The sequence below is a fragment of the Penaeus japonicus genome, unplaced genomic scaffold (genome assembly GCF_977035675.1).
Source record: "Penaeus japonicus unplaced genomic scaffold, GWHDUDI00000001_assembly GWHDUDI00000009, whole genome shotgun sequence".
Classification (NCBI taxonomy): domain Eukaryota; kingdom Metazoa; phylum Arthropoda; class Malacostraca; order Decapoda; family Penaeidae; genus Penaeus; species Penaeus japonicus.
In genome coordinates this window covers 6,722,841-6,732,840 of record NW_028234411.1, presented here as the reverse complement: position 1 = coordinate 6,732,840, position 10,000 = coordinate 6,722,841, and the positions used below count along the sequence as shown (strand labels likewise).

At 35.2% G+C, this 10,000-nt stretch overlaps 1 protein-coding gene across 8 annotated transcripts in view; it reads left to right on the top strand.

The window, feature by feature from the left end:
- Positions 1-7,129, top strand: part of Grip (Glutamate receptor interacting protein) — a 45,422-nt gene extending 38,293 nt beyond the window's left edge. For 2 of the 8 annotated variants that reach the window (XM_086539665.1, XM_043028706.2), the window contains 11 exons: positions 20-212; positions 448-665; positions 886-1,098; positions 1,392-1,514; positions 1,801-1,959; positions 2,208-2,384; positions 2,797-2,970; positions 3,756-3,869; positions 4,337-4,576; positions 5,060-5,232; positions 5,842-7,129. In XM_086539665.1, coding sequence (XP_086395791.1) covers positions 20-212; positions 448-665; positions 886-1,098; positions 1,392-1,514; positions 1,801-1,959; positions 2,208-2,384; positions 2,797-2,970; positions 3,756-3,869; positions 4,337-4,576; positions 5,060-5,232; positions 5,842-6,123 — 2,066 coding nt within the window. In that variant the 3' untranslated portion in view covers positions 6,124-7,129. Of the gene's footprint in view, positions 1-19; positions 213-447; positions 666-882; positions 1,099-1,391; positions 1,515-1,800; positions 1,960-2,207; positions 2,385-2,796; positions 2,971-3,755; positions 3,870-4,336; positions 4,577-5,059; positions 5,233-5,841 lie in introns of all 8 variants that reach the window. The other 6 variants (XM_086539664.1, XM_043028705.2, XM_043028709.2 and 3 more) reach the window with 5 other exon arrangements.
- The last annotated feature ends 2,871 nt before the right edge of the window (positions 7,130-10,000 follow it).

The window sequence follows — 10,000 nt, the reverse complement described above, 5'->3', positions numbered from 1 at the left end:
TACGTTTTCCTATATCCAGGATCTGTCTCGTCCCACACTACTGGAGGGAGTGTGGGTGGAGTTGGAGTGTGTCACCAGGAGTGTCTGACAGTCACCCTTGTGGTTGAAGGACGAGGTTATGGGATTGTGTTCCGACCTCCACCACATCCTTCAGACCCAGACACATCTCTGCCGGTCATTGCAGCGATAGATCCGGGTGGTCCAGCAGACAAGTAAGCAGCTGTTGCCAGTAGTTTGTGGCGTTTGGTAAATGCATAAGCGTAACTTGTTCTCATGTATGTTGATGTATGTTGTTTTTATATAAGATTGTCTTCCTCTTTCTCTTAATAATAGAAAAAAAATATATATATATAGACAATATTTTCAGAAATCGTCTTCACAGTTTTCCCCACACATACCTATAACAAGCAGAAGTGCAAGAAAATTACACTCTCTTTCCATTTTCAGATGCAGTGTAGTATGTGTAGGAGACCGTCTGATGGGCGTTAATGGGCGTAGTGTAGCTGGTCTCGGGGTGAGCGAAGTAACACAGATGGTTGCCAATTCTCGTCCAACTGTTACCCTTGATGTTGAGTTTGATGTTGCTGATTCAGTTGTCCCTTCTTCTGGAACCTTCGCTGTGAAGTTAGCAAAGAGACACAACGGTCTTGGAATTACACTGACTGGTAAGTACCGGTATTTATTTTGCAGGGAATTCCTTTCTAATCATAACCATTCTGACGACGTACTTCTTCTATGGGACGGAATAACAGTATGAAAACAGAAGATAAACAGGTCAGTTGATCCACATATATGAAAAACCGGATATGTGATTACATTACGAGCTAAAAAACTGAACATGTTTACTACACGTATTAATGGTAGCTATTGTTGTCACTAAAGCAGGACGTCGAGGGGGATCTGGAGAGCCCCTTTTGATCAGTGAGGTTGTACGAGGCTCCCCTGCACACCGGTCTGGCACGATGCAACCAGGTGACCGTCTCCTTGCCATTGACTCTACGCGATTAGAGCACCTCACCTTGGAGGATGCTAGAGCCATCCTCCAGTGCTGTGATGACATTGTGACTCTAAGAGTTCAGAAAGATGAACTTTATTCAGGTTTGTGCTGTTGACCTGTTATGAAGGATTGCTGGAACATATTTTGATGTTGTTGCAAGAAGTCTGACTAGACTGTTTTAATATAGCTGTTTCATATAGATATCAAGATACATAGCTGTTTCATATAGATATCAAGATTTTGCAAAATTATGTAGATATCAAGATGTGCAAATTTTCATATACCATTATTTAGTTGAAGTATTACATGGTTAAAATCCTTTGCAAATTCATATACCGAATTATTCGTAGTGGGTAAATATTTAGACCTTATAGACATTGTACATCTTACACAGAAGAGAGCGGTAGTCTGGTAGTATACACGGTAGAGCTGGTCCGACATGGGGGTGCCCTTGGGATAACCATCTCAGGAAGTGAAGAACCATTTGACCCCATTTACATTGCAGGTCTTGCTCCAGGTACGATATCTCTTTTCTTATGAGATTATTTTTTATTTTTTTCTAGTCTAAAGTCTTTTAGGAGTATTTTTTTATATCTAATTTCATAGAGATATGAATCTATATTATATTAGTTTTATCAATAAGTTTTTGATATCATTATTTTTGTTTTCGTAACGAAGCAGCAATTATAGATAGAATAGAACTCAATCAGAATTTGAGTTTTTTCTGAGAAGATAAAAAAATCATGGGAATATATGCATTTTTTAATCATTACTTTATTTAAGAGTACCACTTGTTTCTGTAGGTGGGTTAGCAGACCGCACGGGTGCCATCCATGTGGGTGATCGCCTTCTTGCAATCAACGGTGCGTCTTTAAGAGGGAAGCCTCTTAGTGAAGCAATATTGATGCTCCAGAATTCTGGTGATACAGTCACATTGAAGATTTCACGACCTAGGGATTCAGGTATTTACTTTTGAGCTTTTCAACTACCTTTATGAAGAGAAAACTTGTTTATCTGTGCTGTGAGCATTTTTTGAACCTTATTAACAATTAATCACCATCATATCTAAATCAAAATGAATTAAACTCCTCAGTATGCACTATCTTAACACTCACAAAAGTAAAGTTACTCATTCACAATAATATGATGGGAAGATATTCGAGAAAAAAAGGTTGTCAATTAACGCCTCCTAACACCAAACCTCGCATAGGTGTTCCGAGTGAAGAGCTGACACGCGAAGACTGGATGGGTCGTTTTGGTCCTGCGATCCCATCCGTTGACTCGGCGGTTGAGTCATGGGACAGTTCGGCCATGGACCCTCCTCCTCCTGGCTCTACTCCAGCACTGTCTAAAAGGGATTCGGGCTCTGATATTGTCTTTAGATCAGGTATGGATTGGGTTTGTTTACGGATGTCTGGTAAGAGTGGAGACAGGTTTGTTTTGTTTTGTTTTTTGTTTTTCTCCTCCCCTCTTTTCTCTCTGTGTTTTTTGTGGATGTATTAATTAGTTTGCACCGCGACCTTTTTTTTTTTTTTAATATTATCAATGTTTGTTGGCAGAGACAAATCTAATCACATGACAGATTTAAAGTTTTCTTTTTCTCTTTGCATTTATAGAGTACCAAAACCTGACGACTATTTTTTCCATTAGGTTAAGACACATTTTTCCCCCCAGTAAATGTTATCAAAGTTTTAAAAGATCAGTCATTAATCAAACGAATTAACCATGACGTCCCTCTACTTACACTCCACATAGATCCAACTTAATTACTAAAGATCCCACACACAATGTGTCTCCAGATTGTGGCAGTACTGTCAGACGAAGAGCTGGAGTCGACGGTCGAGAAGAAGTTGGTGTTAGCAACAATACAGTCGACGCAGATGGTGTCGAAGGGTCAACGAGAACAGAAGAAGAAGTCAGAGATACCTGGCGATCTCCTTCTCCTCCACCATCTATTGACAGTGGCCAGTCAGGTATGCGAATCTGTCATTTGGATTATTATAGGATATACCCATTGGCTTCCGGAAATTGTCTTCATTCATCTTGGATTAGTTGATGAGGGTTTCTTTTTATATAATTCGTTTCTGTTGTTTTGATTGGTTGGGATGTATAGGTATAGATGACGGAAGACAATTATTAGTGTATGTTATGGCTTCTAAATGCTTATTTAACCCTGTGCAGTATATTCATGTGCAGCTTGTGCTTGAGTTGATGTAGGTGAATGCATAAGTATATAAAACATTTTTTGTTTCTCTCTTTCCCATTCTATAATATAGATTTTGCAGTGTTTTCTCTTTTTTCAATGTGATAGATATTTTTTTTCATTATATTTTTTTTGCAGAAAATTTCTATATAATTTTTTGTTTTGCAATCTGCTTGATATGACTTTCAAGACCTTTGCAGTGTGTAAGATATGAAGCTTTTATGCCAATTTTGTAATGAGTCCTGGAAATGCATGAATATATGCTGAGTATTACATTGGGTAAGATCACTGCAAAGACAACTAACTAACTACCTACCTTGCAATTCACTCCAGTCTTTGCAAAGATTTTATCATGTGAATACTCATGAAATATTAAAACCCTCATATTTCAATTCTTAGACACACACACACACACACACACACACACACACACACACACACACACACACACACACACACACACACACACACACACACATCCCCTCAGTCTGGGGCGTGAATAGACCGTAGAGTTTTGTAAGGCTTAAGGCATGTTATTTATTTATGGCCCACCAGAAGATAAAACGGATTGGGACAAGATGATTGCTGACCTCAACCAGATTAGTGAGAGTTGCGGTCTCCGAGATCACCGTCAGTCTCCCACGATGCTACTGCCTCATGGACATACAGGTGATGCTGATATTATTATGGGTAACTTTTTTCCTTTTTTTTTTTTTTTTTTTTTTTTTTGAAATGCTTTTTTTAGGTCTGGATTTGATTCGGTGTCTTGGTACTGATAGATAGGAAAAAAAAAAATCTTCATCATTTGTTGTGTTTTTTTTTTATATATGTTATGATTTTAGAGAAGAAATTGGGTTAGATTGATGTAGCAGTTGGTTGATTTTGAGAATTAGAAAGTATTTATTGGTAAATAGCAATACCAGAATTACATATTTTTTGGTAAAAAAAGGGTAGATAATATCCAAAGTAGATTATCATTAATTAAAATTACTTATCTTGGAATCACAGTCCTAAACTTTTCTTATATGTTTGCCCCCCCCCACCCCCACCCCTACTAAAATAAGACACATTAAGTACTCTATTATGTGTATAGATATCACGTATATCAATATACACTAAATAAGTTTTCTCTTCAGGTACGGTAATCCAACGGAAAAAAGATGTCCGCGCTGGGAGTGAAGCCCCCGTGCCTGATGTGGGGGGGTCAGTGCCAGAACCATCTAGAACCCAGACTCTATCTGCTCGTAGACGCCCAGCCTGTCCCGTGACGAGTACGAGTAGTAATGGGAGTGAACCGAAAGAGGAAGGGAGTTATTCAATCAGTAATGCTGCTTTGACTTATACGGCAACATATTCAAGGACAGCTTCACCACCACGTAGGTTTTGTTGATGTTCAGTGCGGTTGAATTTTTCCTGTTTCTTAATTTAATTCGTAACTTTTTGAAGAAATGGTATTTTGATTTCGTTATGGAACGCATGTATGGATATTCAGTTTGTAATTCTTTATATGTTTGATATATCATTATATATATATATATATATATATATATATATATATATATATATATATATATATATATATATATATATATATAAAAGAGGGTTAAACATGAACATATGGTCAACTTCCTCTTTGTATATAAATGGGAAAAAAAATCAACTTTGGAGGATTTCACTGTATCACGAAATTTAAATCTTGATTGTCCATAGTTTTTCGACAATTTAGAAATCATATTATATAATAGAATTCTAGCAGACTGTATTTTCCCCCAAGTATAACTATCTGTACATCCCTTTATTTAAAACATGTGTGTTCATATAATCGAGTCATAATAATAATCATATATATTTAATCACAGCAGGTGGCGGCCATGTTTACCAAGTGAACCTCATGAAGGACCGTGTATATGAAGACTTTGGGTTCAGTGTGTCTGATGGCTTATACGAGAAAGGAGTTTATATTAATAGGATTCGAAAAGGAGGTCCGGCAGATAGATCGGGAATGCTACAGCCCTATGACAGAATCTTGCAGGTAAGAATCATTAAGAATCCTTACGTTATGATAGTTTTAAAATTGCAAGTCACCCTTTATTTTATTCATTCTGGTTCTAAAGCATGTAAGAAAAAAAAGGATATACAAAGAACATGGTAATTATGAAAGTGAAATATAAGAAATATATTTATTATTTCTAAAATACACCCAGTTCTTTAGTGTTTGGAATATTTTCCTCATAAATATTGAAGGTAATTATTTTGAGAAAATGACTATAACAGTAAAACTGCAATCCTTAAATATAGTTATTTTCATATAGCATATATTGTGTATTTAAAATCAGCATAGTCATCTACTAATCAGGACCATTCTCTGTTTTTGAGTGTCTGAATATTTCAGATATAAAATACAAATTACAGGAATTAAATTTACTGTGAAAAAAATATTTTTGTATCAATTATCATCACTGGTTTGCTCACATATTTTCAAGAGTTATAGTCTATCAGTTAACGCTACTGCTTTAGTATGTTTTAGTATGTTTTAGTATGTTATATTGTTTTAGTATGTTTTACTGTTTTAGTACGTTTTCTTTCCGATACTATTTTAATATATTTCAACCAATCCCCCTCTCTCTCTAATCACTTCAAGGTAAACGACACACGAACCCACGACTTCGACTGCTGCTTGACCGTTCCCTTGATGGCAGCCGCAGGAGATCGCCTGGTGCTTGTCGTCTCGAGGAACCCCCACGCCAACCCGACGCTCGACTTCTCTTCGGATATTCATTCCCCAACGTGGCATGACATTGATGAAGGCGAAGAGGATGAAGCACTAGGGGATAAGGACGAGCTCGGAGATCGGGAGTTGGAGTCCTATTCTTCGCCCACGCCTTCCTTCACTCCCATACCTACAATTCTGAAGACTCTTTGAGGGTGGCAGGCACTCTTCGTCGTCGCCCCCCCCCCCAAAAAAAAAAAGGGAATGGCGTCCTCTACTTTAATATTTGCTGTATTTATTTCTTTGATCCTTTTTTGATTTTTTGAAAGTGACTGTGAATGCATTGTGAAGATATGTTTTTTTTTTATATGAGAGAGATATTACTTTATTTAGGTATTTGTTAAGAGTAAGGCATTTTCTGTGTCTTCGTCCTTAGATTGTAGTCATAAGTTTGCAAACTTTTTTTTCGTGTGTGTGTCTACATGCCTTCTACATGAGGTAACTTAACCCCTCAGCACTGGGGCGTGTCTGTGGAAGTCTAACAGACATAGACCAGACATAGATCAATCTGTCTACTCCCCTAAAACTTACCTGCCTGCTCCTCCCACCCCCACCCCCACCCCTGCCCCCAACACACAAGTCTTTCCAGCTTGTTGTGCCTTTAGTTCAACCATCCTCAAAGAATGTCTGAATGCCCATACCCATACCATCGTGTCTGTCAACCACACACCCAAGATGAACCCTTATTATAAAGAGGGGGTAACTTACAAGAAGCCTGGTGTTTAGGGGTTGAAAGATTACAGAATCCGAGATACTTAAATGACATAGATATTTGAAAGAGACAGTGCCTTGTTATGATTTATATTTATAGATTTCTATTACCTTTTAAAATTATGAAGGATGTAAATATTCATGAGGTTTTAAGCATATCATGGTGTGATTTTTTTTTTATCTATATCCTTTCTTTACATGCACTATAGAATTTTGATGTTAGTCTTCCAATATTCTGAGGAGAGGCTGATTATAATGTTATTTTTAAAAAAATCATTTTTTATATATATCTTAAGCTCTGTTTCATTTTTAGAATATTATGAAAATATGTGATTGTCAAAAGTTTTCTTTATCATTTCGCAGTGGAAAAGCCATACTTTTCCCAAAAGTAAGATATTGTCAGTTTATTTCTCCAAATATTATCTTCAATAAAATTGCCATTGTATAACTTTATAATTTATTATTTTATAACTGTGGTGCTTCTTTCCTCTTTTACTATTCATGTACTGTCCTGTAGTACTTTTTGCATAGACTATGGAATACTGAGATGCCTTGTTTCATTATAATCAATATTCATGAATTTATGTACATGCAAAGAGCTCTTGCAATCTCATAATCATACATGTATGTATGTGGGGGGGAGGGGTGGATGAGTGAGAATATGTGTGGATATCAATGCGGGTGGTTGTGGGTGTGTATGTTCGTGTGTGTGTTCATGTGTGTGTTCATGTGTGCATTCCTTTATATGGATATCAATGCGGGTGGCTGTGGGTGTGTATGTTCGTGTGTGTGTTCATGTGTGTGTTCATGTGTGCATTCCTTTATATGGATATCAATGCGGGTGGCTGTGGGTGTGTATGTTCGTGTGTATGTTCGTGTGTGTGTTCATGTGTGCATTCCTTTATGTATGAGTGTGGGTGTTGTTATGGCTGTTGATGTGTACATGCATGTGCAAGCATTTGTGTATGTGTTGTTTGCCAGTTTGTGCAATTGTGAGTGTGTCTGTGTGTATATATGATCACTTTCATGTATGGGTATATGAATTCTTCCATAATCTTACCTATGTGCATAACTATGTGTGTGCATTTACACATTTATATATAACCATTACATGTATGTATAACGATATCACACCTATCATTAATCTTATAAAATAAAAAATCTCTGTTTAACACACCTGTCTCAAAACTTGAAGTGCTTTTCCTTCAAATTTTCTTGCATTTTGAAACAGATACCTGAATTTAATTTACAGAGGTAAGCATTGGCTCTCCAGTTAGCCAAAAGCCGAGGGTTAATTTTTTTTTTCTTCTTCACCCTAGTCATGTAGACTTGCATGTTATTAAAACACCTCAGGAATGATGATGTTCTGACCTGTGACCTATATTTTAGAGCTATCGGTGAGGTGGTTTGTATCATATTTTAACAAATCGTGTATTTTTGTATAAAATGGCCCAAAATAAATAATAAGAGTTAACTAATTGAGTCAATTTTCTTTTGACCTTTATTATTCAACTGAGATATTTAGTATCATATGCATGCAGTCTGCAAGAAATCACAAAACAAATATTCAAAAAATATTCAATCTAATAGAGCAAAAAATAAAAAATAAAGTATATCCGCATAATAGTGGATTATAAGGAAAACTAGCATGGTATTAAACCATATTCATTACTCACTTAATCTGGAATTGTGATTTTGTATTTGTGTTATATGGTCAACCAAATGCAAAGTTATTAAAAATCAAAATAGATAGAGGGAAAGTTTATATAAAAATATATATATATATATATATATATATATATATATATATATATATGTATATATATATATATATATATATATATATATATATATATGTGTGTGTGTGTGTGTGTGTGTGTGTGTGTGTGTGTGTGTGTGTGTGTGTGTGTGTGTATTATGTAAATATATATATATATATATATATATATATATATATATATATATATATATATATATATATATACAATATATATATCTATATATATACATATATATATACCTATGTATATATATATACTTATCTATCTATCTATCTATCTATCTATCTCTCTCTCTCTCTCTCTATATATATATATATAACTATATATATAAGTATGTATATTGTATATAGATAGATAGATATATAGATAGATAGATATGTGTGTGTATGTTTATATATATATATATATATATATATATATATATAATATATATATATATATATATATATATATACATATATATATAAATATATATATATATATATATATATATATATATATATTATTACTATATGTATGTGTGTATACACATAATTGTATGCAAATGTGTACAATGAATGCCTGCTCTCACCTTTTACCTGAGGATAGCTCTCAGGTCATTTCGTGTTGACCTCGTCTCCAAGGAGGCATGACAACGAAGCCAAGTGAAATCTGAAACTAAAACAGACCCGAGGATCTTTTATGAACACCCAGGATGTTGATCTTTATATTATGCATCCTTTCTTAAAATAGTTCTTTGAATAAGGGAAAATGTTTACAGCAATTACGGACTGGCGAAAGAAACATACAAAGGCTTCCTTTGGGAAAAAAGGTTTCGGTCTTCAAAGATTTCCATTCCCACTTTGAAGGTCTCTTGGATAAAGAAAAATTCATTTAAATTCCTCTTGATGAAACAAAGGCGTGTCTTACGCAAAGATACAGCGAAGTGTAATCTATTGGGAAGACAATCTTTATCTTGATGAATCACAATAGCTGAAGGAATGATATACACATATACAAACATAAACATAAACAAGTATTCCAAAACACTAATACCAACACACACACGCACGTGTACCTTATATATGTTAGTAAAGAAACTTTCTTTCTTGGATAGTGTTATTGAAGAGAGAGAGCGAGAGAGAGAGAGAGGGAGAGAGAGAGAGAGAGAGAGAGAGAGAGAGAGAGAGAGAGAGAGAGAGAGAGAGAGAGAGAGAGAGAGAGAGAGAGAGAGAGGAGGGAAGATATGAGATAAAGAAAGAATGATTATATGAAGACAGCGAGCTTAAGACTCTAAGAAAAATGTCCAGTTCCACATGTTTACTTTAAAATTACCTTAGGCGTCGTGGGATATTAATGACACATTTTTTGCAGAATTTAAAAGAATTAAATGAAAAATCTTGATTATGCCAGGAGCATTAAAGCTAATTTTCTCCATGTTAAAATAATTTTAAAGATTTTTTCAGGTGAAAAAAGCGGACAGAAAGACAGACAGACAGACAAATGCTTTTCTTCTTTTCTGTTCTTTCTCTCCTTTTGTATTCACTCTCTCTGTCTCT